At 44.2% G+C, this 27972-nt stretch overlaps 2 protein-coding genes across 5 annotated transcripts; one reads left to right on the top strand and one right to left on the bottom strand.

Moving 5' to 3' along the window:
• Nucleotides 1-450: 450 nt before the first annotated feature.
• On the bottom strand, nt 451-13351 carry eaf1 (ELL associated factor 1). Its single transcript, XM_085989039.1, has 6 exons — nt 13142-13351; nt 8678-8772; nt 5232-5368; nt 3585-3751; nt 2433-2735; nt 451-1504 (listed from the first exon to the last, which is right to left on the bottom strand). Exons 1-6 carry the CDS (start codon nt 13242-13244, stop codon nt 1458-1460), a joined length of 852 nt encoding a protein of 283 aa, XP_085845165.1. The 5' UTR covers nt 13245-13351; the 3' UTR covers nt 451-1457.
• mettl6 (methyltransferase 6, methylcytidine) lies at nt 4527-25046 on the top strand. Of its 4 annotated transcripts, none has more exons than XM_085989038.1 (6): nt 4527-4725; nt 14260-14622; nt 16732-16866; nt 17454-17624; nt 23212-23353; nt 23994-25046. In XM_085989038.1, exons 2-6 carry the CDS (start codon nt 14284-14286, stop codon nt 24149-24151), a joined length of 945 nt encoding a protein of 314 aa, XP_085845164.1. In that variant the 5' UTR covers nt 4527-4725; nt 14260-14283; the 3' UTR covers nt 24152-25046. The 4 variants fall into 4 exon arrangements, with proteins under 4 accessions (XP_085845164.1, XP_085845162.1, XP_085845163.1 ...); XM_085989036.1 differs by lacking the exon at nt 4527-4725 and adding an exon at nt 13364-13464; XM_085989037.1 differs by lacking the exon at nt 4527-4725 and adding an exon at nt 13478-13903.
• The last annotated feature ends 2926 nt before the right edge of the window (nt 25047-27972 follow it).

Raw genomic sequence — 27972 nt, 5'->3', positions numbered from 1 at the left:
CTTACAGTCTTACACATTAAATATTAATTCCCTAAATGTACAAAAATCTAGCTGCATACTTTATTTTACTATGGAAATCCTTCTATATTCAAAGGGCTTAGTTGCCACAGTTTGGAAGGTAATGGAGACTGTTACAGTAGCACATTGGCACCTCATTTCTGTTTCAATTGGAAATCCTGAGTGGTATTTCAGACAGATGCAGATACAAATCATATACCCCACATGATGAGGTCCTTACCTGGGATGAGTTGCTAAGGGGAAGTGCTGGAAAGTCATGCAAAAATAGAAAGATGAGTCACCCTAAGCTGCTCTCACACACCCTCCAGTGACTGGTTACTGAGTGTTACTGACAAGAGGTCTGGGAGCAGATAACCCACCCACTCACTAGGGCTAGGAATGATGTACAGCAATTGTGAGTAGGGAGAAGACAGAATTGCATCAGACATAAACAGTAATGCATTCTCTATTTTATACACACAAAATTCAAAAATATATAATGAATTCACTGAAAGAATTTTTTTTTTTTTTTTTTTAAATGGTTCTGGACATAGATTTTTCACGGAACTGCTTAAACAGTAAGAAATGCCAGTTTTGTATGGAAACACTAACATTGCAATAAGAGGCGGGAGGGGGGGGGACTCAGTCAACACAGCATCCAGTCTCAAACATATTCTTCCATTGAAGAAAAAGATGCTAATACTGCTCAAGATATACTTCATTCACATTGTTTTTGTATGTTCAGATCACTATGCCCCATAAATGCTTTTTTTGGAAATAAAAACAAAACAAAAAAATTAGGAAACAATCCTGCTGTTGATTCATAAAGAGTCCTCGGTGCACATCTGTAGTCCTTACTAAAGACTTCAGTGACAGAGTTCAGGTTTGTATCCACTAAAGATTCATACCGTTAGCCATCATAAACCACCCAGCTGAATAGCAGTCACTTCACAAATACCTCTGTATTTGTGGGATATTGGCTTTCCCAGAGAATTGTTCGGTTTCTACACTGTGTGATATCTGTTCTGATATATAAACTACTGTATCATTCATATTAATATGCAAGGTAAACATTGCCTTTATACATGATTGAGCATTGAAGCCTATTCTACTTGGCTGTCAGTTCAATTCTGAATATGTAAGCTTGCCATTCAGTTCATTTAAAATATATCTGATCAATAAGCCTTCAGAAAATTAATTAGAATACCTGACAAAATATACAAGTAAAACATTTTTTTCTAGTTTAACTTTAAAAAAGCAGTTAAATATATATTTAAAATAAAACATACTGCATTAATCACCCAACACCCCACATCTGATATTAAAAGTGCAGTAAGGAAACACAATAAATGAGTTTTTACAGTAAATCACTAATCTAGTTAATGCATCAGCAAACGTCTACACCAATGTCATCTCCGTGTTAGGTCATTATGGAGGTAGTGGTCCACTTTCTTAAGACTTCAATCATCACTGTCACTTCCAGATTCACTCAATTGCAAGTCATTTCCTGAAAATAAAGATTTATGTTATTCTAAAACGCAAGCAACCTTTATGTAGCTATTCACATCTATTTTCACTATGTAGCCAATCCTCTTCTATTGGGGGAATATTAACTCCTGGGTGGGCCACCCGCCTGGGAGCTGCAGGACACCAGATCCATTTTAATAGCTGGGTCTCATTAGGATACCGCCAGCCAGTCGCCCACCTGAAATGGGCATCTAGAAGGCAGCTCACCGGATTTGGGCTCATGAAGATCAGGCAGCTCGGAGGCCACCTGGCAAGTCGTGGTAGGGGGGTGGGGGGAAGTGTGGGAGAGTTTTACCAATGGGGAGGGGAACCCAAGGCGACAGAAGCCCAAATTTTCTATGTGGGACTCAGAGGAGTACTCCCATAATAAGCTATTACATGATTAGAAGAAACGCTTAAGGGAGCTGATTTTTCGTTATCCTATATACTGTACATTTCATGTACCAATGCTGTCTAAGAATTAGCTGGAAACTAATGTACCCACTACGAACTGTCAGTGTTCTATTGTTCACAGATGTTATAGGACATCAAAAATAAGGCTATTTGATACAAGTCCACTTTCACTGCTGATATTCTCAAAGAGGAGAGGAAAAATTGCCTTTGGATAGGAGTTGGGGACATCTGCAGCCCTTCAGGGCATTAGGTACATTTTTGAAAACTATGTAATCACAACAAACAGAAGGTAATATTCTGAGCAATAACCAACAGGTTTGGGGCATCTTTGCCATAAACAAACATGCTCGGGTGGGCATCGGAAACTTTTACTTTAGCTTGATATTGAATAATTCAGTGCTTTGCATCTATTACAAACATAAACATATATTGCAATAGGAGGAAAGTGGAACATAAACTTGGTATTTTGCACAACTGCAAGTAATAAAGAATGCAGCTAAACATTGCATACTTACTCAGTGTGCTCATAAGCTGATTACTTCCTGGTCTGCTGGTGCCATTTGTAGCAGCATTTCTGCTACTGTACTGCTGGTACTGGTGTTGTGGCTGCTGTAGCTGTTGGGGCTGGGATTGGGGCTGGGGCTGGGATTGGGAGTGCGGTTGCTGTTGGGGTTGCAGCTGTGGCGGTGTAGAGGAGGGGTGAGCTTCATTTTCCACATCACTGCTAGAGCTGTCGTCACTGCCAGAGGAACTTCCTGAATCTGAGGAACTACTGCTGCTGCTCATCTGTTCAATAATATCAACTTCAGCTCTCAGTTCTAGAAGGGTGGAAAAAAAACTATTAACGTAGGACATTAGCTTTATATTCACTGACTTTCTTTGAAGAAACATAGCTCAATCTTTCTAAGACTTTGTGTGAAAACTGTGATTCTCTACAATCCTCCACCTCTAGGGAATGGAAGGCTGGAAAGATGGAATACTGTAAAAGAAAATAAAGGCAACAATTCAAAACTATATTACTGATCAAGTTAATTAAAAAATCTGTCCTCTTCCCCCTTCAATGCCTTGCACCAAAGCACCACGCTACTGAAATCCATGGACAGTAACCTTATCATCGCTACATTATTCTGATCACCTGTATTTTTAATAGAACAAGATTATACTTTTTAAAGAAAAAATGCCTGTGGTAGTTACAGCCATCAGTGGGAGGAAAAAGATAATGTCAACCAACTTTCTATCGATGCTGCTACATTCCCTCTTATACCATATACTTGAATTTTTGAAACAAGTCTCTTATTAGACACCTCATCAAAAGCCTTCTGAAATTTCATCAACACATTTACTGCATTCCTTTATCTATCCAAATTGGTCACTTCTTCAACAAACTCAATTTATCAAGCATATATGAATGAATGACCTGAACTCAGGTCTCTTATCAAAATCTGTAGATGGCACAGAAATAGGGAGCTTGGTTAACTTTGAAGAGACTGTAAACAACTTCAGAAGGACAAACAGGTTAGTAGACAGGGCATATAGATAAATGGTAGAGAACTGTGAAGTCAATGGTAAAACTTTGTAAGAAGCTTTGGGGGCTTGTTTCATCAAATGGTTTTCCTGTTCCTAAAAGCTTCCATGTTCCTATCTACACGGACCCTTTGTTTGTATACCTCTTTTTATGTCATCGAGTTGTGGTTCAGGCGATGGGTTGTCCTTTGAAGGAGATGTTTTTGGTCCGGCACATGGCTTATTTGGGGCTCTAAACTGTGAGGAAGGCTGAGGTCTTCGCACCACCTGCGACTCCAATTGAGCCTGGATTTTACTGCTCCCTTCAGCTCTGAAACAATTAATAGTAATTAAACATTAAGGTGTGGTCAGACATCAACCACTTCATAGCAATAAGAAATCCTTTAACATTACCATTTCAAAAACAGCTTTAGTAGAAAATAGAATTCATTTATCTAAGTTATTCATGTGTAAAATTTTAGAACAACAAGTAGATCAGGGTGGGAAGTAATGTTCCCATTTCCTATTTATTTTGCCCATTTTCTTCATTCCCCTTCTGGAGACACAGACCCTTGCTGGGGGATAGCTCCATGGGCATCACCAGCCCTCAAAGTGGCCATTCTTCATCTTTGAGTCTAAGCACCGAGTGTCAGGAGGCTATTTAGCTGTGGGGAGCCTCATAACCAAGCCTGTTCGTGTCCTCACCCAATGTCCACAATCACATTTTCCAGCAGTCACTCGATAGTAGTGACCAGCAATGGGACAGTATATTGTTGTGAAAAACTTGCCACCCATCAGCAGTCATTAGAATGTTTCCCCAGTCCTGTAAAACACCTCATGATACAGCCACACTATCAGTAGTTAGAAAAAAAGCAGTGGCAGTAACAGAAGACACAAACTTCAACCAGAAAAGATTCAAGGATTTATAGTGTGTTGAAATGTGTAACTTTGTCAAGACTCAAGACATTTACAAACCATTTCAGATTTGTTCTTATGAACTGCACATTTACAATTCAAGTCATCTGTTAGTCTCCATTTATTTTTTATCTGAAAAGAATTTAACTGCAACGCCAGAGCACTGGACTCTCACTTGAACGGCCCAATTTGAATTCATTTCAACTGTGTTTTTGTCTCCAGCAAAAGTCTTCAACTTATATCACCAAAAGAGGGCAGAACACTCACGACAGCCACATAGTCCACTGAATTACTTTCTATACGCAAGCTTGGCTAAAGAAAATTGTCTGGGAGACTAGGACACCTGCAAAACACAGTTGGATAACAAAATGCCGCCATAAAATTGAATTGGTGGGTGAGCATTAAGTATTCTCTGATAAAAATCAGGTATGGCAATCTGCCCGATATCTGCAAATCCTCTTCATAAATGCAGAAATCTTGGAAACTGAGTATTTCAAAGAATCACTGAATTTATATTTCAAAGGCGGTCACTCAGCCCATTGTACCCGAGTACTAAAAGAAAAAAAGGATAGGTTAGTAGAACTATATAAAAAATTTAAAGGCTATGGGGACAGAGCAGGGAAATGGGATAGCTCTTTGAGAGCTGGCATGGGTACGATAGCTTAAATGGCCTCCTTCTGTGCAGTAAAATTCTAAGATTCCATAAATACTAATGTATTGTTATATTTATATATACTTTATTTATAGTCAGATTATAAAATTTAATAATACAAATGTAAAATCAGAAAAAAATGGAATAACCAGCACGATGTATAATATTGACAGAAATGCTGTATTATTAGTCACACAAATAATTGTTATTATGCAAGGATTCAATTTAAAACAGGTATGCTCACCTGGTTTTCTTCACCTGTATACTGCTACTAAGTTTTTCAAGCACAAACTCCCCAGTATCATGATTAATGATAAGTACACAATCCTTCTGATATGGTCTTTTATTCCCTTTGAACACGGTCATTGGTGGAGTAGAGCCCTGGTGACCAACAAACCAGATATTATTGTAGTTTTACTTTACTTTGTCTTGTGTCAGAGAGTTCAAATTGGCAAAATAATACCAGTGCAGTACCCAAACATGCTACTCTATTCTAACAAAGGTCCTGGATAATTCCTCCTTCAGTAAATATGTGTTACATGGAAAGATCAAGGCGTATTAAAATATAAACTTTGTGCATTAAAAGATGACTTGAGTAAGTGTACTAGTCTACTCCCGATAATTTGAAGTTTTTTTGGATTAGTGTTGACTTATCCAATAATTTGAATCAAGCAATGTCCATAACACAGCAAAGTGGGAATTTAGTGCAAAACAGCTAATAATTCCATGTTGCTTAATTCAAATGAAGAGTACTGATGCAAACAATATCTATCTTTTTAGTATTTATATATAGTGGAATGAAATATTTGTGCCTAAGTATATTGGATGGCTGCCACGTCATTTTTTGATATCATCTCTTTAGTGCAAAGTTAAGCGGCAGTGCAGATAGGAGACTTCAGAAAGCAGAATGTTTTTCAATTTTCGTAAAAAAATAATTTGAATTAGCACTAAATATTTCCAAAATGCAAAGATTAATGGGATTATTGAATGAATACAAATTAAGTTTGTAGCAAATAACTAGATTGAGCATAATTGGAAATGACAAATACTGAATCAGATACTCCTAAAAGTCATATATAAATATCTCCTTTCTTTCATCTCTACCAATTATTTTCTTTACACAATTTCACTGATAGTCCAGTGTAACTTGCTCATGCTCAAGAGCCACTCTCACTAATGCTTCAGCATGCTGCTCCAAGAAGTGATGGGACCACAGGTCCCCATATGTTAAATTCCCAATTTCAAATACACCAGCCTGGACAGATGCTAAGTGGAGGCTAGGCATTTTCCCACATTAAGTAATGGTTCTGATGGTTTCCAACAAAACACTGACCCTATAGTTTTAGCAGAGCCCTTTAACTTGCTCCATGATACTGTGATTACCCAGTCGCCTAATAACATTCTATCTTTTTCTTATTGGATACCAAGAGTTATGCTGAATCCCAGCTCTGATGACATCCCACAGCAGAGTACCTGTAAATGAAAGCTTAGGGGTACACAGGGCAAGTCTACCACGGGCCTCGGGTGAAGGTGAGGCAGTCCACAAGTTGTCTTCTAGCCATATAATAAGTAATACTGCCCTAGCCCATTCCCCGCATTATTGCTAGTATCTATTCCAATATAACCAGCACATCTCCAGCAATGGCTTCTTGACTGGAGGACATAATCTAGGCCAACACTCCAGTGCAGCACTGTCGAGGTGCCGTCATTCGGATGAGATGTCTGCCCTCTCAGGTGGATGTAAAATATCTCCTGGCACTATTTTGAAGAAGAGCAGGGGAGTTCTCCCAGGTGTCCTAGCCATATTTATCCCTCAACCAATACCTATAAACAAATTATCTGGTCACAGAAATCACAGAAACCCCACAGTGCAGATAGAGGCCATTTCGGCCCATCGAGCCTGCACCGACACATATGCCACCCGATCCCCGTAACCCCTACACATATCCCACCCTATCCCCGTAACCCCACATATTTAATCCCCCTAACACTAAGGGTCAATTTATCATAGCCAATCAACCTAACCCGCACATCTTTGGACTGTGGGAGGAAACCGGAGCACCCGGAGAAAACCCACGCAAACACGGGGAGAATGTGCAAACTCCACACGGACAGTCACCCGAGGCCGGATTTGAACCCGGGTCCCTGGCGCTGTGAGGCAACAGTGCTAACCACTATGCCACCGTGCTGCCCGTGGTCATTATCATATTGCTGTTTGTGGGACCTTGCTGTGTGCAAATTGGCTGAGCATTTCTAACATTGCAACAATGACTACACTTAAAAAAGTACTTCATTGTAAAGCTCTTTGGGATGTTCTGGGGTCATGAAAGGCACTATATAAATGCGATTCTTTCTTTCATTCCTACCCCACATAATCACCTCCGGAGTATCCCAAGGTCTCATCCTTGGTCATGCTTTTTTCTAATTTACCTGATGCCCTTGGAGACATCATCCATAGGCATGGGATCAATTTCCACATGTATTTTGAAAATGTTAGCTCTACCTCGTCACCACCATCCACGACTCCATGCCTACCTCAGTGCTGTCAGATTGCTCGTCCAGTGTCAGACCCTCCACAATTAAACATCACACAAACAAAGGCACCCTATTTGGCTCCTGCCAAAAATTCCTATACTTTTACAGGTTATTCCATTCTACTCCCTGGCTGCTAAATGCAGGCTGAACCTTGGAAGCTTATTTGTGCTGAGTTTCAAACCATTCATCCTATCACTATGAACCCTCCTGGTTGACCTACCGAGCTCCACTTTTCACAATTCCAACCTGTCCACGACACTGGTGGCAACCACATCCTTTTCCGCACTAAATTCTGCTCGTTCATCACCCTATCATTGTCAGTCTCCATCGGCTCCCTATCATTCAAAATCTGCATCCTTACTTACAAATACTTTTATGGCTTTGCCCCTCATTATCTCTGTAACTGTCTCCAGCCCTGCATATTTCTTTGTATCCTTCAACACCAATTTGCATTTATATAGCATTTTTAACATAGAAAACATCCCTGGTGCTTCACAGGAGATATTAGGAGGGGTGATCAAAAGCTTGGTCAAAGAGGTGGGTTTTAAGGATGATCTTAAAGGACGAGGGAGATGGAGAGTGTTAGGTAGGGAATTTCAGCGTGCAGGGCCAAACATACTTTGTTCACTTTTCCAAATTTCTTTTACTGCTCGGCATCTGTCTCCTTCTCAAAAGCCTCCGGATATTTTATAGCACCCACTAGGGAGACAAATTTCTCCCAAATAACTTGGCTGAAACCGACCCTCTAGAGGAAGCCTCATTACAAACTTCAGACAGGATAGGGGTCCTACTGAACTAACTAGCCAAAGCATGAATCCAGCACACTTTCACATTCATTTCTTCTTCCTATAATTTGGGAAGCTTTATTTTCAGTGGCCACGAGAGGATATTTGATAAAGTAAACGTTGCCTTGGACACCTCACTTGACAATATCTTTTTTGGAGCTGTGTATGCTGAATCTGGCACTTATTTGTGTAGCATCTTAAGGTGTGTATAGTCAAAAGGCAGCAGGAAAGATTAGGTGCTGGAGGGATTGACAGAGAGCTGTTCGAGTTCTGATATATTGGTTTTGCAGAACAAGGCCCACTTGGGGTGGAAACAGATTTGGTTTCACAAGAACAAAAACTGTATTTATGAGAAAGATTGCAAACTTACTGGGATGTGTGGCAAAGTTATGGTGACTTGGTCACCTTTGCCAACCTGTAGCTCACCCTCACAAGAGGTATCGATGGATGCTGGTTTAAAGTCATCTGACAAAAAAAGAGATGCACAGATCAGTTACCAAAAAAAAAATGTGGACATCTTACCAAATTAAATATGGCTGCATCTATCGAATAAAATCACCTGACTTGTTTTGCAGCTGGTTGCTTCTCATCTTGTGCTGCTATTTCTTTTCAGAAAGACTGGTGGAATCACTTGCCCTAACCAATTTGATTGTACTTCTGTTTAAACTCCTATAGAAGATATTGCAACTAGTGCAGAGTGGTGCAACTAAACTTTAATGAAAAGCCTAAACTAGTACTTTTGTATATCCTTGCATTAAACAGTTGGGACGGTTTAAGTATCCATCAACTATTGAACCACTTCAAGTCCTCAAGATTAGTTAAGGATGTGGAGTTTCATGGGGATAAACCTGTTTTCAGGAAGTTATCATTACAAATGCAGTCAGTTGTGACAGCACATCTGGTAGCGGGGTAGCTGGCACTACTACTTACTCACATGATTATGTTCTTATGGGATAATCAGTCAGGAGGGTAATAAAAATATTGGATTTTGCAGATCAAGATACACTTGGGGTGGAAACAATTTTGGTCGGAGCACAGTTGAATACAATGATGGGAGAGTTAAGAATACTAGGGAAATAAGCTTTAATGGAACATCCCTGAATTATTCTTCTTATAACATTTGGATTATTCATACTTCTTTGTGTATGAATGTGGGCAGAGAGCATCCATGAGTGATTTGACCATGATAGCATCACAGACACGCCGAACCCTGTCCTCACCCAACATTCTGCGCACACATACGTTTGTCCATCAAGGATCATTGGATAGCAATTGGGAACAAGAACCCTGGTTGATTTAGGATCCAGAGGGTGCGCAATGCCTTTGGAGCTGTAGTCCAACAAGGAGCCAATGTCTCAGCATAGGAGAGGAAGGGAGAAAATAGCTAAGAAAAAGCTGAGCAACCCAAAACAGCTCCAATGCAGACCACATCCCCAGCCTGCACTGTGGTTTGTTGGCGGTGAGGTGGAAGGCACTCATAGATCAGTCTGAAATACAACCACTCCAGGCTATTCCCTGTAATTAAGATTACGAGAATGGTCCCAACAGGGAGGAAGAGCTACTTGAGGGTTTCTATACTCATGGTACAGATATGTAGCACAGTACCTACATAGGGCAGGAGTAGGCTATTCAGCCCCTTGAGCCCGCTCCGCCATTCAATCAGATCATGGCTGATCTGCACCTGAACTCCATTTACCCACCTTTATTCCATATCCCTAGATACCCGTACCCAACAAAAATCTATCAATCCCAGTCTTGAAAATTTCAATGCATACTTTTTTGGGGAAAGAGAATTCCAGATTTCCACTACCCTTTTTATGAAAAAGTACCTCCTGATTTCACCTCAAAATGTCCGAGCTCTAATTTTAAGATGTGTCCCCTTGTTCTGGATTCCCCACCAGAGGAAATAGTTTCTCTGTATCTACTCTATCGAATCCCTTAATCATTTTAAACACATTGATAAGATCAGCATGTCAGCCTTGGCTCAGAAGTTGCACATTTGCTTCGGCGTCAGCAGGTTGTGGGTTCAAGCCCCACTCGAGATGCTTGAGCACAAAATTTAGGCTGACACTCCAATGCGGTGCTGAGGGAGTGCTGCACTGTCAGAGGTGCCGTCCTCTCGGATGAGACGTTAAACCGAGGCCCCGTCTGCCCTCTCAAGTGGATGTAAAAGATCCCATGGCACTATTTCGAAAAACAGGGAGTTCTCAATATTTATTGAAACTTATAAAATTCTAACAGGACTAGACAGACTAGATGCAGGAAGGATGTTCCCGATGGCGGGGGAGTCCAGAACCAGGGGTCACAGTCAAAAGATAAGGGGTAAGCCATTTAGGACAGCAATGAGGAGGAATTTCTTCACCCAGAGAGTGGTGAACCTGTGGAATTCTCTACCACAGAAGGCAGTTGAGGCCAATTCATTAAATATATTCAAGAAGGAGTTAGATATATTTCTTAAGGCTAAAGGGATCAAGGGAGATGGGGAGAAAGCAGGGACAGGGTACTGAATTTGGATGATCAGCCATGATCTCATTAAATGGCGGAACAGGCTCGAGGGGCCGAATGGCCGACTCCTGCTCCTATCTTCTATGTTATCCCTCAACCAACATCACTATGGTTATTATCAAATTGCTGTTTGTGCAAATTGGATGCCGCGATTCCAACACTTCAAAAAAGCACTTAATTGGCTGTGAAGTGCTTTGGGACGTCCCGAGGTCGTGAAAGGTGCTGTATAAATTAAATATAAAGGCCATTTAGAAACATAGAAGATAGGAGCAGGAGTAGGCTATTCAGCCCCTCGAGCCTGCTCCGCCATTCAATGAGATCATGGCTAATCATCCAAATTCAGTACCCTGTCCCTGACATCTCCCCATATCCCTTGATCCCTTTAGCCTTAAGAAATATATCTATAACTCCTTCTTGAATATATTTAATGAATTGGCCTCCACTGCCTTCTGTGGTAGAGAATTCCACAGGTTCACCACTCTCTGGGTGAAGAAATCCCTCCTCATCTCTGTCCTAAATGGCTTACCCCTTATCCTTAGACTGTGACCCCTGGTTCTGGACTCCCCGACCATCGGGAACATCCTTCCTGCATCTAGTCTGTCTAGTCCTGTTAGAATTTTATAAGTTTCAATGAGATCCCCTCTCATTCTTCTAAACTCCACCGAGTATAAGCCCAATCGACCCAATCTCTCCTCATACGTCATTCCTGCCATCCCAGGTTTCAGTCTGGTGAATCTTCGCTGCACTCCTTCCATGGCAAGAACATCCTTCCTCAGATAAGGCGACCAAAACTGCACACAATACTCAAGATGTGGTCTCACCAAGGCCCTGTACAACTGCAGCAAACATCCTTGTTCCTGTACTCGAACCCTCTCGCTACGAAGGCCAACATACCATTTGCCTTCTTAACCGCTTGCTGCACCTGCATGCTTACCTTCAGCGACTGGTGCACAAGGACACCCAGGTCTTGTTGCACTTCCCCTTCTCCCAATCTATTGCCGTTCAGATAATAATCTGCCTTCCTGTTTTTGCCACCAAAGTGGATAACCTCACATTTATCCACATTATACTGCATCTGCCATGCTTTTGCCCAATCACCCAACCTGTCCAAATCATACTGGAGTTTCTCGGCATCCTCCTCACAGCACACACGCCCACCCAGCTTTGTGTCGTCTGCAAACTTGGAGATATTACATCTAGTTCCCTCGTCTAGATCATTAATATATATTGTGAATAGCTGGGGTCCTAGGACCGATCCCTGCGGTACCCCACTAGTCACTGCCTGCCACTCGGAAAAAGAGCCGTTTATTCCAACTCTTTGCTTCCTGTCTGCCAACCAGTTCTCTATCCAAGTCAGTACCTTGCCCCAATCCCATGTGCCTTAACTTTACACGCTAATCTCTTATGCGGGACCTTATCGAAAGCCTTCTGAAAGTCCAAATATACCACATCCACTGATTCTCCCTTAATTATTCTACCAGTTACATCCTCAAAAAATTCCAGTAGATTAGTCAAGCACGATTTACCTTTTGTAAATCCATGTTGACTTTGTCCGATCCTGTCACTGTTTTCCAAGTGCTCTGCTATTACATCTTTTATAATGGACTCTACCATTTTCCCCACTTAGAACTGAGATGAGGAGAAATTTCTTCACTCAAAGGGTTGTAAATCTTTGGAATTCTCTACCCTAGAGGGCTGTGGATGCTCAGTCGTTGAGTATATTCAAGACAGAGATCGATACTAAGGGAACCAAAGAATATGGGGATAGTGCGGGAAGGTGGAGCTGAGGTAGATTAGCCATGATCTTACTGAATGGTGGAGCAGGGCCGAATGGCCTACTCGTGCGCCTATTTCTTATGTTCTTATAAATGCAAGTCTGTCTTCAGATCACCCCTCAACCGTCTAAACTCAAGGGAACACAAGCCACAGGTTTCTGCACCGGGCCTCATGAATTAACCCTTTCGAGCCCGCTGTCCTTGCTGCCCGGTGGGCTACTAGCAGTGGGAGGAGGCACTGCTGGAGGCTGCGCTCGGATTGGTGCCCAACGGGTAACCGGGGGCAACGGGAGGAAGGCGGTGGGTGGGATGGGCAGCGCTCCTAGGTCACAGAGCAATCATATCGGGCCCCGTGAACCGTGCAGGGGCGACCCTGACCGGGGCCTCTCGCCGCGGTCTTTGGGGGGTAAAGGGTGTGGCTGGCAGGCTTTATTGTTTAATACGGAAACTCTCTCTCCCCACAGCAGGTCCCCATCCATCATGCTGGCGGACGCTTCCCCGAGCCTCCGGTTCCTAGGCCGCAGGTTGCCGCCTCCCCCCCCCCCCGCACTCACAGCGGATGGTGTGGAACGAACTCTTGGGCCGTTTCTCGAAGCTCTCGCCCAGTTTCAGCACGTGCTCTTCCTTGCCCAGCGCCGGCTGCGCGGTGCCGTTCATCGCCGAACGCTTCAATCATCAACCGATCGGCTGCTTTTTTGGGGGGGGAAAAATTTATGTTAAAAAAAAACGCAACCGACCGAGCGCGCAGCGACCGTTAAATTCAAAGTGTAAACATCGTCCGTCGCGCACGCGTAGACGGAGATGATGACGCGTCGGTACACGTGCACATCCCTATTCATCCTGTCGCCGTTTTTCAAGGAGTCGGCACGTTGGTTCAGTAAGAAATGTTCTTGCTCCCCGGGGGGGGGGAGGGAGGTTAATTAATTATTATTTTTGCGTTTTGTTTTATCCTTCTGAGCGGTTAAGCCTCTTGACGGATTTTAACGTGGTTTCTGTCTGGGGCTGTTATCCCGGCGCGAATGAGAGTCGCTCCGGTAGTGCGTCACAACAACTTGTATTTATATGATGGCAAAATACTGCAGATGCCCGAAACGTTGATTCTATTTTCTCTCCAGGGATGTTGCCTGGCCTGTTGAGTTTTTCCAGCATTTTCTGTTGTTACTTTTATTTATATAGCGCCTTAAACTAGTAGAACGTCCCAAGGTGCTGGGTTGCCAGGTAAATGATAACTGGTTCTCTCCGGGATACACAGACTGATAACTGGCTCTCTGAGATGCACCCGAGCTGCAGGGACTGATAATTGGCACTCTGTTGAGGTACACATACTGATAACTGGCACTCTGTTGAGGTACATAGACTGATAACTGGCACTCTTGAGGTACATAGACTGACAACTGTCTCTCTTAGATAAACGGACTGATAACTGCTGTCTTTGAGATACATACTGCCTGATACAGTGATAACAGGCACTCTTGAGATGCCTGCGATAAAAGGATGTGTAGCATTTGCACTACAAAGATCTCATTTTATATATTCAACTTTTTTTAAAAATTCATACTATGTTGTCCTTAAATGTAGAGCTAACCTGCATAGCGGAATCCTTTGATTGCAGTTTAAAACTCAAAACAGTACAATGCAATGTAAAGTTTGTTTTTCTCTTGCATTCATTAAGACCACCTGGAATATTGCAAACACAATGGGAGATGATATGGAAGCAAATGGTTCTTGTGCTATCCAAACCTACCAAACAGAAGGGGTAAACAATTGCACTTTAAGCAATAAGGTAGTAACTGTAACACCTTCCAGATCAGAACTGCCTTTTCAAGTGACAGGGGACACAGGAAGGATCCTTACCCCTGAAGAAGCAGAAAAACTCATAAAAGATCAGAGCTTAGTGTCTGATTTTAAACAACAGAAGCTCGAAAAAGAGGCGCAGAGGAACTGGGATTTATTTTACAAAAGGAACAGCACCAACTTCTTCAAAGATAGGCATTGGACAACCAGGGAATTTGAAGAGCTGAAAGCATGTAGAGAAGTAAGTGATATTGAATAAAGAAAACCCAGACTAGTGGTAAGTTACCTAGCTGCTATTTCAGCAATGGGCAAGTCTAGTGAAAACCTGCAGAAAACATTAGTTCAAGAAAAACTTGGGATGTAAATGTGTTCAATGACTCCATACACCTCACCTTTATCGTGCACCTCCAGGGAGCTGCTTCCACTTGGTACCATTCCCACTTGTCCCATTGTAGACAGCTCATCTCCAGCAATGGCTTCTCCTCCTGCTCCACCCCCAGTCCCCCCCCATAGTCATCGCCAGCGTATTCCGAGGTCCCATCCTTGTCACCCCCCCCCCCCCCCACTTTGTTTACATGCTGCCCCCAGAGACATTATCTGCAGGCATGGGGCCAGTTTCAATATATATGTTGACCTCACCCAGCTTTATCTCGCTACCACCATTAATTCCATCAGCATCTTGTACCAGCGTGCCTATCAAGTAGTTAGCAGTAAATGAGCCTGCATTTTCTCCAATTATACATTGGGAAACTGAATCCATCATATGGGGCTTCCGCGACAAACTCCGCACCCTTGCCTGCAACTCCATCACCTTCCCAGACACGCACTCAGGCTGAACCAGATGGTGTACAAGCTCATTGTTCCAACGCTTTAAGCGTCAAGCCCCACTATCCACCACCAAGACTGCTCACTTCCACCTCGAGAGCATTGCCTGCCTCAGCCCCTACTGCCACTGCAAAACTTATCCTTGCTTTTGTGACTGCAAGACTTGGCTCTTCTAATGCTCCATCCTGCACAAAACCCAACTCATCCAAAACTCCCCTGCCCGTGTCCTGTCCTGCCCTGAGTTCCACTTGCTCATCACCCCTGTCCTTGCTGACCCCCACTGGCTCCCTGACCCCAAAACACTGAATTCAAAACCACTTTTAAAATCCCTCCACTGCCTTGCCCCCCACCCACCCTTCTAACCTTGCACCCCATCCCATCGCATGCCCTTTGGTCTTCTGATTTTGACTTCCAGTGCATCTCCCTTTGCCGCTCATCCATCGGTGATAGACCCTTCTGCCTTACTGTCTGGAACTTCCTCGTGAAGCCCTTTCACCTTTCTACCTGTTTCCCTAATCTTTTCAATTAAAAAAAAATCCATTCATGGTATGTGAGTATCGCTGGCAACGCCAGCACTTATTGCCCATCCCAAATTGCCCTTGAGAAGATGGTGGTGAGCCACCTTCTTGAACCGCTGCAGTCCGTGTGGTGAAGATACTCCCACAGTGCTGTTGGGTAGGGAGTTCCAGGATTTTGACCCAGCGACGATGAAAGAACGACAATTTATTTCCAAGGCAGGATGGTGTGTGACTTGGTGGGGAACTTGGAGGTGGTGGTGTTCCCATGCGCCTGCTTCCCTTGTCCTTCTAGGTGGTAGAGGTCACGGGTTTAGGAGGTGCTGTCGAAGAAGCCTTGGCGAGTTGCTGCAGTGCATCTTGTAGCCGGTACACACTGCAGATACAGTGCGCCGGTGGTGGAGGGAGTGAATGATTAAGGTGGTGGATGGGGTGCCAGTCAAGTGAGCTGCTTTGCCCTGGATGATGTCGAGCTCCTTGAGTGTTGTTGGAGCTGCACTCATCCAGGCAAGTGGAGAGTATTCCATCACACTCCCGACTTGTGCCTTGCAGATGGTGGAAAGGCTTTGGAGAGTCAGGAGGTGAGTCCCTCACCACAGAATACCCAGCCTCTGACCTGCTCTTGTAGCCACAGTATTTATGTGGCTGGTCCAGTTAAGGTTCTGGTCAATGGTGACCCCCCCCCCCCCAAGACGTTGATGGTGGGGGATTTGGCAATGGGAATGTCATTGAATGTCATGGGAAGGTGGTTAGACTTTCTCTGGTTGGAGATGGTCATTGCCTGGCACTTGTGTTACTTGCCACTTATCATCCCAAGTTGAATGTTGTCCGGGTCTTGCTGCATGCAGGCACGGACTGCTTTATTTTCTGAGGAGTTGTGAATGGAACGGAGCACTGGTTATCTCTTCTGCTACTCCTGGGGTGTGGATTTTTCTTGTCGTTTTACTATATTAAAGGTGCTATAAAAACGCAAATTGTTCTTATTACTGTTTGTTTTTCTCTCCTTACAGTTTGAGAATCAAAAACTGATTGTCTTGGAAGCTGGTTGTGGAGTTGGGAACTGTTTATTCCCTCTTTTAGAGGACGATCTGAATGTCTTCATTTATGCTTGTGACTTCTCTCCCCGAGCTGTAGAATTTGTGAAGGTACAGGGTACATGCAAAAATGATTAATTGTTTTTGATTTTTTTATTGATATTTTTTGTCTTTACATCTTTTGTGCTGAAGATCTTCAAAGTGGAACAGATAGTAAATGTACGGTAGAGGTACTTTTAGCAGTAAACATCATTTGCACAGACAACAGATGATACAGCCAGGATTCTCGGTACCATAGATGTGAATGTAAGAACTTTGAACAACAAAAAAAATATAACTTGCATTTATATAGTGCCTTTCAAGACATCCCAAAGAGGCTTTACAACCAATCAAGTACTTTTGAAGTGTAGTCACTGTTGTAATGGAGGAAACACAGCATGGCCCCACAAACAGCAATGAACCGTTACATACACAGTTGATATTTAGTCATATTAAGTACTTGCATTGTCGAGCTTAGCAACTTCTTCAAATTCCCCAGATAATTCATCAGCTGTTTTAGACATCAATGGAAATAGCTTTTAAAAAAAAAGCATGTTAAAGCTAATCATCGTTTAATTGTATCTGACGGAGTGCTATTGACAGGAGCATCTTGTAGCGATTCCTTCTCATCCACTCCTATGTTTGTTTCTTCTTCACAGCAAAACCGCCTGTATAACTCTGAGCGATGCAAGGCCTTTCAGAGCGACCTGACAAAAGACGATTTACTGGAGCATGTGCCAGCTGACTCCGTGGATGTTGTAACATTGATCTTTGTGCTCTCTGCCATTCATCCTGACAAGATGCAGATGGCCTTAGAAAATATCTATAAAGTTAGTATTTAATGGTACACAAGTTGCCATCTTGTTCATAGTGGTGTAAATGGGGGACATTAAAAAATATTTGACAATCATTTTCTGTCAAAGTGGTGAATTTGAAATTAAAGTAAATTATGTATCTTTTGTACTGCTTATGTTACCTTTTCACAATTAGTTGTGCATTTTATAATTTAAGCACAAGTCAACATGATATCTGTGGGATAACAACAGAAAATGCTGGAAAACTCAGCAGGCCAGGCAGCATCCGTGGAGAGAGAAACAGAGTTAACGTTTCAGGTCTGGGACCCTTCATCAGAACTGGAAAAAGCTGGAGATGTAACAGATATTAAGCAGGTGCAGAGACAGGGAAAGGGGGAGGGGAGGAAGGAACATTCTGTGCTGAGGTAGGAGGCAGGAGAGAGAAAATGTTGCAAATGGGGATGGCAAAATCATAAACAGCCTGAAAAATGGGGGCAGGGGTTATAGTCTGAAATTATTGAACTCAATGTTGAGTCCAGAAGGCTGTAAAGTGCCTAATCGAAAGATGAGGTGCTGTTCCTCGAGCTTACGTTGAGCTTCATTGGAACAGTGTAAGAGCCGAGGACAGAGAGATCAGAGTGGGAGTGAAGTGGAGAATTAAAGTGACAGGCGACTGGAAGCTTGGGGTCATCCTTGTGGACTAAACGGAGGTGTTCCACAAAGCGGTCGCCCAATCTGCATTTGGTCTCCCCAATGTAGAAGAGACCGCATCGTGAGCAGAAAATACAGTATATTAAATTGCAAGAAGTACAAGTAAATCATTGTTTCACTTGGAAGGGGTGTTTGGGGCCCTGGACAGTGGGAAGGGAAGAGGTAAAAGGGCAGGTGTTGCATCTCCTGCACTTGCACGGGTAGGTGCCTGGCGAAGGGAAAGAGCTGTTGGGGGTGATTGAGGAGTGGACCAGGGTGTCGCGAAGGGAGCAGTCCCTTCAGAATGCAGAAAGGGCAGGTGAGGGGAAGATGCGTTTGGTGGTGGGATCATGTTGAAGTTGACAGAAATGGCGGAGGATGATCTGTTGAATGTGGAGGCTGGTGGGGTGAAAGGTGAGGACAAGGGGAACCCTATTGTGGTTCTGGGAGGGAGGGGAAGGAGCGAGAGCAGAAGTGCGGGAAATGGAACGGACACGGTCAAGGGCAGTGCCAACCACAGTAGAGGGGAATCCTCGGTTGAGGAAAAAGGAAGACATATGTGAAGGCAAAAGAGAATATGGCAGGGCTGGAAGGCATTTATTTTAATGCAAGGAGTCTTGCAAATAAGGTGGATGAACTGAAGTTGTTGAACACATGGGAGTACGATATTGTTGCTATCACGGAGACATGGTTGAGGGAGGGTCAGGACTGGCAGCTCAATATTCCGGGGTATAGAATCTTCAGGCGAGACAGAGGGGGGTGTAAAAGGGGAGGGGGTGTTGCAATATTAATTAAGGAGTCAATTACTGCTGTAAGGAGGGATGATATATTAGCGGGTTCCTCTAATGAGGCCATATGGGTAGAACTTAAAAACAAAAAGGGGGCAAGCACTTTGCTGGGAGTGTACTATAGGCCCCCAAACAGTCAGGGGGAGATAGAGGAACAGATATGTAGGCAAATCTCAGAGAAGTGCGAAAATAATAGGGTAATAATAGTGGGGGATTTCAACTTCCCCAATATAAATTGGGACAGTCAGAGTGTGAAAGGCTTAGAGGGTGCAGAATTCTTAAAGTGCATCCAGGAGAGCTTTTTGAGCCAACATGTAGAAAGTCCTACAAGAGAGGGGGCGGTACTGGACCTAATTCTGGGGAATGTAGCCGGGCAAGTGGTGGAAGTGTCAGTAGGAGAGCATTTTGGCGACAGTGACCATAATTCGGTGAGATTTAAGGTGGTCATGGAAAAAGACAAAGACGGCCCGGAAATAAGGGTTCTAAATTGGGGGAAGGCCGATTTTAATATGATAAGGCAGGATCTGGCCAAAGTGGACTGGGAGCAGCTGCTTATAGGAAAATCCACATCAAAACAGTGGGAGACTTTCAGAAGGGAAATAGAGAGAGTACAACGCCAACATGTTCCTGTAAAGGTCAAGGGTGGGACCAACAAGCAAAGGGAACCTTGGATGACAAGGGATATACAAAAATGCATTAGAAATAAAAGGGGGGCTTTTGGCAGTTACAAAAGACTAAAGACAGAAGAAGCCCTAGAGGAGTATAAAAAGTGCAGGGGCATACTTAAAAAAGAAATTAGGAGGGCGAGGAGGGGCCATGAAATAACACTGGCGAGCAAAATAAAGGAAAATCCTAAGATGTTTTATAAGTATATTAAGGGCAAGAGGATAACCAGGGAAAGGGTAGGGCCCATTAGGGACCAAAGTGGCAATCTGTGTAGAGCCAGAGGATGTAGGCGGGGTTTTAAATGAATTTTTTGCATCTGTGTTCACTATGGAGAAAGACGATGCAGACATAGAAATCGGGCAAGGGGACTGTGACATACTTGAACATATTAGCATCGAGAGGGAGGAGGTGCTAGCGGTTTTAGCGGGCCAAAAAGTGGATAAATCCCCAGGCCCGGACGAGATGTATCCCAGGCTGCTGTGGGAGGCAAGGGAGGAGATTGCAGGGGCTCTGACACTAATTTTCAGAACCTCTCTGGCCACAGGGGATGTACCAGAGGACTGGAGAACAGCTAACGTAGTACCATTATTCAAGAAGGGTAGCAGGGATAAACCAGGGAATTACAGGCCAGTGAGTCTTAACATCTGTGGTGGGGAAATTATTGGAAAAAATTCTGAGCGACAAAATTAATCTCCACTTGGAGAGGCAAGGATTAATCGGGGATAGTCAGCATGGCTTTGTCAAGGGTAAATCATGTCTAACAAATCTGATCGAATTTTTCGAGGGGGTGACTAGTGGGGTGGATGAGGGAAATGCTGTGGATGTGGTGTACATGGACTTCAGTAAAGCTTTTGACAAAGTCCCGCATAGGAGACTGGTCAAGAAGGTAAGAGCCCATGGGATCCAGGGTGCCTTGGCACGTTGGATCCTAAACTGGCTGAGTGGCAGGAGGCAGAGGGTGATGGTCGAAGGTTGCTTTTGTGACTGGAAGCCTGTGTCCAGTGGGGTACCTCAGGGATCGGTGCTGGGTCCCTTATTGTTTGTGATCTACATAAATGATTTGGATGAAAATGTAAAAGGTATGATCAATAAGTTCGCAGATGACACGAAAATTGGTGGGGTGGTAAATTGCGAGGAGGAAAGCCTCCGGCTACAGGACGATATAAACGGGTTGGTCAGATGGGCGGAAAAGTGGCAAATGGAATTTAACCCTGAAAAGTGCGAGGTGATGCATTTTGGACGGACAAATAAGGCAAGGGAATACACAATGAGTGGTAGGACCCTAGGAAGTACAGAGGGTCAGAGGGACCTTGGTGTACATGTACATAGATCCCTGAAGGCAGCGGAGCAGGTAGATAAGGTGGTTAAAAAGGCATATGGGATACTTGCCTTCATTAGCCGAGGCACAGAATATAAGAGCAGGGAGGTTATGATGGAGCTGTACAAAACGCTGGTGAGGCCACAGCTGGAGTACTGTGTGCAGTTCTGGTCGCCTCACTATAGGAAGGATGTGATTGCTTTGGAGAGGGTGCAGAGAAGATTCACCAGGATGTTACCTGGGATGGAGCGCCTCAGCTATGAAGAGAGGCTGGACAGGCTGGAGTTGTTTTCCTTGGAGCAGAGAAGGCTGAGGGGGGACCTGATTGAGGTGTACAAAATAATGAGGGGCATAGATAGGGTAGATAAAGAGGAACTTTTCCCCTTAGTGGGGGGGGTCAGTAACAAGGGGGCATAGATTCAGGGTAAGGGGCAGGAGATTTAGAGGGGATTTGAGGAGGAACTTTTTCACCCAGAGGGTGGTTGGAATGTGGAACTCAATGCCTGAAAGGGTGGTGGAGGCAGGAACCCTCACAACATTCAAGAAGCATTTGGATGAGCACTTGAAATGCCATTGCATACAAGGCTATGGACCAAATGCTGGAAAATGGGATTAGACTGGACAGGGATGGATGGGCGGCGCAGACACGATGGGCCGAAGGGCCTCTTTCTGTGCTGTAAAACTCTGACTCTATATCGGAAGCACTAGTATGGAAGGTGGCATCGTCTGAACAGATGCAGCGGTGAAGGAGAAACTGGGAGAATGGAATAGAGTCCTTAAAGGAAGCGGGGTGGGAGGAAGTGTAATCCAGGTAGCTGTGGGAGTCAGTGGGCTTGTGGTGGATGTTTGTTGCTAGCCTATCGCCAGAAATGGAGACAGAGAAGTCAGGGAAGGGAAGAGTCGGAGATGGACCATGTGAAGGTGAGGGAAGGGTGGAAATTGGAAGTAAAGTGAATGAACTTTTCTAGTTCAGGGCAAGAGCAGGAAACGGCATCAATACAGTCATCAATGTACTGGAAAAAGAGGTGAGGGAGGGGACCTGAGTTGGACTGGAACAAAGAATGTTCCACATATCTCATGAAAAGGCATGCATAGCTAGGGCCCATGCGGGTTCCCATAGCAACACCTTTAATTTGGAGGAAGTGAGTGGAGTTAAAGGAGAAGTTGTTCAATGTGAGAACAAGTTCAGCCAGGCGGAGGAGGGTGGTGGTGGATGGGGACTGGTTGGGCCTCTGTTCAAGGAAGAAGTAAAGCGCCCTCAGGCCATCCTGGTGGGTGATGGAGGTGTAGAGGGATTGGAGATCCATAGTGAAAAGGAGATGGTTGGGGCCAGAAAACTGGAAACTGTTAGTGACGGAGGGCATCGGAAGAGTCACGAATGTAGGTGGGAAGAGACTGGACAAGAGGAGAAAAAATAGAGTCGAGATAGGAAGAGATAAGTTCCATGGAGCAAGAACAGGCTGAAACGATGGGTCTACCAGGGCAGTCCTGTTTGTGGGTCTTGGGAAGGAGGTAGAAGCGGGCTGTGCGGGTTTGGGGGACTGAGGTTGGTGGCCATGGAGGGAAGATCTCCAGAGGAGATGAGGTCAGTGACAGTCTTGGAAACAATGGCTTAATGTTTGGTAGTGGGGTCATGGTCCAGGGGAGGTCGGAGGAGGTGTCGGAGAGTTGGCGTTCAGCTTGCGCACGGTAGAGGTCGGTTCGCCAATCAACAACAGCACCACCCTTGTCAGTAGGTTTAATAATGTTAGGGTTGGATCAGAGAGAACGGAGAACTGCAAGTTCAGAAGGAGGTAGTAGATATCTTTTTTTTGTTAATTGGATTACTTTGTGCAAGAATTATGAACAGATGCCTTTGAAGAAACCAGTGGGGGAGCACTACTGTCATGGTATATCAAAAAGTATCTTTCCCCATAGATAGAAAAAGATAAAAATTAGAAGAGACAATTGAATACTTTGTTACTGTAAATAGTTTTATTTGTAAAGCTTTAGGCATACTATATCTTAGTTTATTGTGTTGCCTTCTGTTAATTCACCGAGAATGTGCCCTGCTAAACTAATACAGGGGAATTACTCCTGTAGCCCCACTTTGTTCATTTGGCAGTGCATCATTGTGAAAGACCTACTAACTGTGATTTTGATTCTTGTGTGTCTGTGACAGATACTGAAACCGGGTGGATGTATCCTATTTAGAGATTACGGACTGTATGATCACACCATGCTCCGATTTAAAACTGGCCATAAGCTTGGACCAAATTTTTATGTTCGGCAAGACGGAACAAGATCTTTCTTCTTTTCCGATGGTGAGATTTGTTATTTAAAACTTTTTTCTTTTGCTTCAAAGAGACTATCAACTGGTACAGTGGCTGTAAGTAGTACAGTAGTTGCTTACAAAATACTTGTTCATGTGAAGCTGTACTTGGACTTTTCTTGAACATTTTTTCTTTATTGAAGTTGGCGACTCAAACTGGGGTACTGTCACTTGAGCACCAGCAGTCCTCTGGTACGGGTGGCTGTTTATCTGGGGGCCTGCACAGTGAGCCATGGCATGCTATTTGGCCCTGGGCATTACATCCAAGGTTGATCCTGTTGTCACCAGACATGCTTCCAGCAAGTGTTGCAGGATGACGGTCAGCAGCAGGGCTCCTAGGTGATATCGCGACCCTGCCCCAGGATGGTCGAGGCGAGATATGATGCCACCACTGTTGCCCTGACTAACGGGCAGCAGAACATATATTTTATAGAGAGATGCATACAATAATAGAAATGCCAATTTTCTCAGGAATTATTAGTCATCCTCTGCTGGAGTGGGAAGGTTGTTTATTAAAGATGCACTGTTTCCATGGAAATGATGACTACCTGTAGGGAATTCTCATCCCCTGTGGAAGTCCATTTCTGTCCGTATTCAAAAACCTTTTTTCATTTTGTATATTTTCACTCTAGAATACGTGGCACAGCTCCTGACGGCTGCTGGGTATGAGGTGCTGGTCAATGAATATGTGTTCCGTGAAACTGTTAATAAGAAAGAAGGTCTGTGTGTTCCAAGAGTTTTTCTTCAATGCAAGTTTAAGAAGTCAAAGAGAGAAACAGAATACGTTTAACCTGTTGAACTGTTACTGCTGCTCTTTTTTTTTTACAATAAGATATACTGTCTTGACATTTATCTCTAGATCGCCTTGCAGTGTGTAGTACCCTGGCAGAGAGAGCAGGCAGAGTAACCTACTCCTAGCCCTGTGCCAAAGCTGCGCTGTGAATGGTGCCTTGGAAATCTGCAGTAAGAGCTAGGGATGAGTTGGGGATCTTGGCTGTGCTGCTGCCTGTATGAGGGTTGCTGAACAGAGGTTCAGTGTGTCTCCACACGGGTGAAGGAAAGTTGAGGGGGAGAGGAGCTCCGGGGCTGCTATCGAGGGCTTCCTAGTGGCTGAATCGGGGCAGCATTGATTGAATATATAGTAGCAGGTTGGTTATCTGCCAACACTTCCATCTCGGCCTAAGGATACCAGAGGGAACAAGAGTTAAAATGAAGGATCTCATACATTCGCAAAAAACTTTAAAACACCAACAAAATTATTGTACTGCGTGATGCCGGATTGGAATTTTAGGAAGTTCTCCATCTTTCCTCATCTATTTCACTTTTATAAAGTGTGTTAATATTGGAGGTTTTACAAACTCTTCTGATATTTGCTAGCCTTTGTTTTAATAAACTACCTTTTTTAAATAGGCGCCTGTCATCTTTGAATGAAATATTTCTGTGCTCTACTTGTAAATTGTACTGTAAAATTTTGAATTTACACAATTACTGATTTATAAGTTTTCTACATTTTTCAATTTATAATGTGTTGTACCTGTATATTTCAACTCACTTAAATTCAGATGTCATATATACTTTGCCAGAATAACAGACTCCATTGAACATGTGTGTATATGTGTCTTTTTAAGCTACAAGCTTTGGTAGTAGTGACCACCGCATAGACTTTGTGGAGACAAAATCCCGTCTTCACACTGAGGACACCCTCCATCGTGTTGTGTGGCACTACCACCGTGCTAAATGGGCTAGATTCAGAACAGATCTAGCAGCTCAAAACTGGGCATCCATGAGGTGCTGTGGGCCATCAGCTAGAGCAGAATTGTATTCCACCACAATCTGTAACCTCATGGGCCGACATACCTCTCTCTCTACCATTGCCATCAAGTCAGGGGACCAAACCTGGTTCAATGAGGAGTACAGAAGAGCATGCCAGGAGCAGCACCAGGCGTACCTAATAATGAGGTGCCGACCTGGGGAAACTGCAACACAGGACTACATGCATGCTAAACAACGGAAGCAGCATGCTATAGATAGAGCTAAGTGATCCCATAATCAGATCAAAGCTTTGCAGTCCTGCCACATCCAGTCGTGAATGGTGGTGGATCATTAAACAACTAATGGGAGGAGGAGGCTCCATGAATATCCCCATCCTCAATGATGGCGGAGCCCAGCGCACGAGCGCAAAAGATAAGGCTGAAGCATTTGCAACCATCTTCAGCCAAAAGTGTCGAGTGGATGATCCATATCGGCCTCCTCCTGAGGTCCCTAGCATCACAGAAGCCAGTCTTCAGCCAATTCGATTCACTCCACGTGATATCAAGAAACGGCTGTGCACACTGGATACAGCAAAGGCTACGGGCCCTGACAACATCCTGGCTGTCATGCTGAAGACTTGTGCTCTAGAACTAGCCGCACCTCTAGCGAAGCTGTTCCAGTACAGCTACAACACTGGCATCTACCCGACAATGTGGAAAACTGCCCAGGTATGTCCTGTCCACAAAAAGCAGGACAAATCCAATCCGGCCAATTACCGCCCCAGCAATCTACTTTCAATCATCAGCAAAGAGATGGAAGGTGTCGTCGACAGTACTATCAAGCAGCACTTGCCAATAACCTGCTCAGTTTGGGTTCCGCCAGGACCACTCGGCTCCAGACCTTATTACAGCCTTGGTCCAAACATGGACAAAAGAGTTGAATTCCAGACGTGAGGTGACAGTGACTGCCCTTAACATCAAGGCAGCATTTGACCGAGTGTGGCATCAAGGAGCCCTCCTAAAATTGAAGTCAATGGGAATCAGGGAAAACTCTCCACTGGCTGCAGTCATATCTAGCACAAAGCAAGATGGTTGTGGTTGTTGGAGGTCAATCACCTCAGCTCCAGGACATCGCTGCAGGAGTTCCTCAGGGCAGTGTCCTAGGCTGCTTCATCAATGACCTTTCCTCCATCATAAGGTCAGAAGTGGGGATGTTCACTGATGGTTGCACAGTGTTCAGTTCCATTCGCAACTCCTCAGATAATTAAGCAGTCCATGCCCGAATACAGCAAGACCTGGATGACATTCAAGCTTGGGCTGATGAGACAAGTAACATTCGCGCCACATAAGTGCCAGGCAATGACTATCTCCAACAAGCGAGAGTCTAACTACCGCCCTTTGACATTCAACGGCATTACCATCGCCGAATCCCCCACCATCAACATCCTGGGGGTCACCATTTACCAGCCACATAAATACTGTGGCTACAAGAGCAGATCAGAGGCTGGGCTTCTTCGGCAGTACCTCCCAAACCTGCGACCTCTACCACCTAGAAGGACAAGGGCAGCAGGTGCATGGGACCACCATCACCTGCAAGTTCCTTTCTCAAGTTATACACCATCCTGACTTGGAAATATATCGTCGTTGCTGCGTCAAAATCCTGGAACTCCCTCCGTAACAGCACTGTGGGAGTACCTTCACCCCAAGGACTGCAGCGGTTCAAGAGGGTGGCTCACCACCACCTGCTCAAGGGCAATTAGGGGTGGGCAATAAATGCTGGCCTTACCAGCGACGCCCACATCCCAGGAACAAATAAAAAGAAAAGCACCCACAGTTGACGCTTTAATCATTGTTTTGCCTGGCTGAAAATAATTTACTGACCATGATCCACTGGGTCACTTTATTTACAAATGAGACGAGACTACTGCTGCATAAAGTTATGATTTTCCACATGAAACGACCACTGAAGCTCACTGCCATTCCTGAGATGTAGAGCTTTTCTTCGTAGCTACTAGGTGGCGTAATAAGGTGCAGCTAGAGACAGAGGTAAGTGTCCTTGACATTGATTCTGGTGATTGCTGGAAGCACTGAAAGAGATAGAAAAATTGTATTGGGGTACAAGGGGCAAATCACTGCCATAATCCTGGCACAACAACAACAACAACTTGTATTTATACATGCTCTAACTCTTCTGCAGTAATTCAAAGCTAACTCTGCATTTGAACTCCCAAAGGACAGAGTTCTGGGTGATGATACCTACTTGGGAGAGAGTTCTGAAATGTTTGTCTCTTCTAATGGAACTGGCCAGTCTAGGGGTGCTCACTGCAGCTCAGGGTCACTTGCAGCTCTTTCCTTTATCTTTGTGCAGATTTGTTGCACCACATGGCTTTGGCTCTTCAGTCATGGTCGACATGTCTCTGGGGTCTTCACCAAACTGCAATTTAGTTCTATTCCCTGTGCCTTCCAGCAAAAGAAGACAAACAAATGCTACTGAGAGGCAGAACCAACCCAGCCAGCCTTCATGGAGCAAGTAAAAGAGCCCCATTAAAATCAAATTATCAAACATAACTATTGGACCAATCATATTTTATGTTTTCTCCATGTGAGAAATTGTCAGGCTTCTACTTGCTAATTGGCCACGTTGGTATGAGGCTCGCTGTTGCCCAGAAACTGAACTGGACCAGCCATATAAATGCCATGGCTAATAGAGTAGGTCAGAGGCTTGGTATTCTGTGGTGAATAGCTCACCTCCTGACTCCCCAAAGCCTCTCCACCACTTACAAAGCACAAGTCAGGAGTATGACGGAATACTCGCCACTTGCCTGGACAGGTGCAATTCTAGCAGCACCAAAGAAGCTTG

Source organism: Somniosus microcephalus, chromosome 5, assembly GCF_052327205.1.
Source record: "Somniosus microcephalus isolate GS21.2 chromosome 5, FLI_Smic_1.0, whole genome shotgun sequence".
Taxonomy (NCBI): domain Eukaryota; kingdom Metazoa; phylum Chordata; class Chondrichthyes; order Squaliformes; family Somniosidae; genus Somniosus; species Somniosus microcephalus.
Note: the sequence above shows the minus strand (reverse complement) of the source record. Positions and strands in the feature narration are given on the sequence as shown.

What these genes read in the sequence shown, in the direction of transcription:
- eaf1 (XM_085989039.1), bottom strand. Translation starts at nt 13,244, where the DNA reads ATGAACGGCACCGCGCAGCCGGCGCTGGGCAAGGAAGAGCACGTGCTG. An exon ending in ATACAGGTGAAGAAAACCAG is followed by an intron (nt 3,752 to 5,231) that starts GTGAGCATACCT and finishes TAATTGTTTCAG; the next exon opens with AGCTGAAGGGAGCAGTAAAA. An exon ending in TCAGCTTATGAGCACACTGA is followed by an intron (nt 1,505 to 2,432) that starts GTAAGTATGCAA and finishes CTTTATTTTCAG; the next exon opens with GAAATGACTTGCAATTGAGT.
- mettl6 (XM_085989035.1), top strand. Translation starts at nt 14,221, where the DNA reads ATGCAATGTAAAGTTTGTTTTTCTCTTGCATTCATTAAGACCACCTGG. An exon ending in CCTTAGAAAATATCTATAAA is followed by an intron (nt 17,625 to 23,211) that starts GTTAGTATTTAA and finishes TGTCTGTGACAG; the next exon opens with ATACTGAAACCGGGTGGATG. An exon ending in ATCTTTCTTCTTTTCCGATG is followed by an intron (nt 23,354 to 23,993) that starts GTGAGATTTGTT and finishes TTTTCACTCTAG; the next exon opens with AATACGTGGCACAGCTCCTG.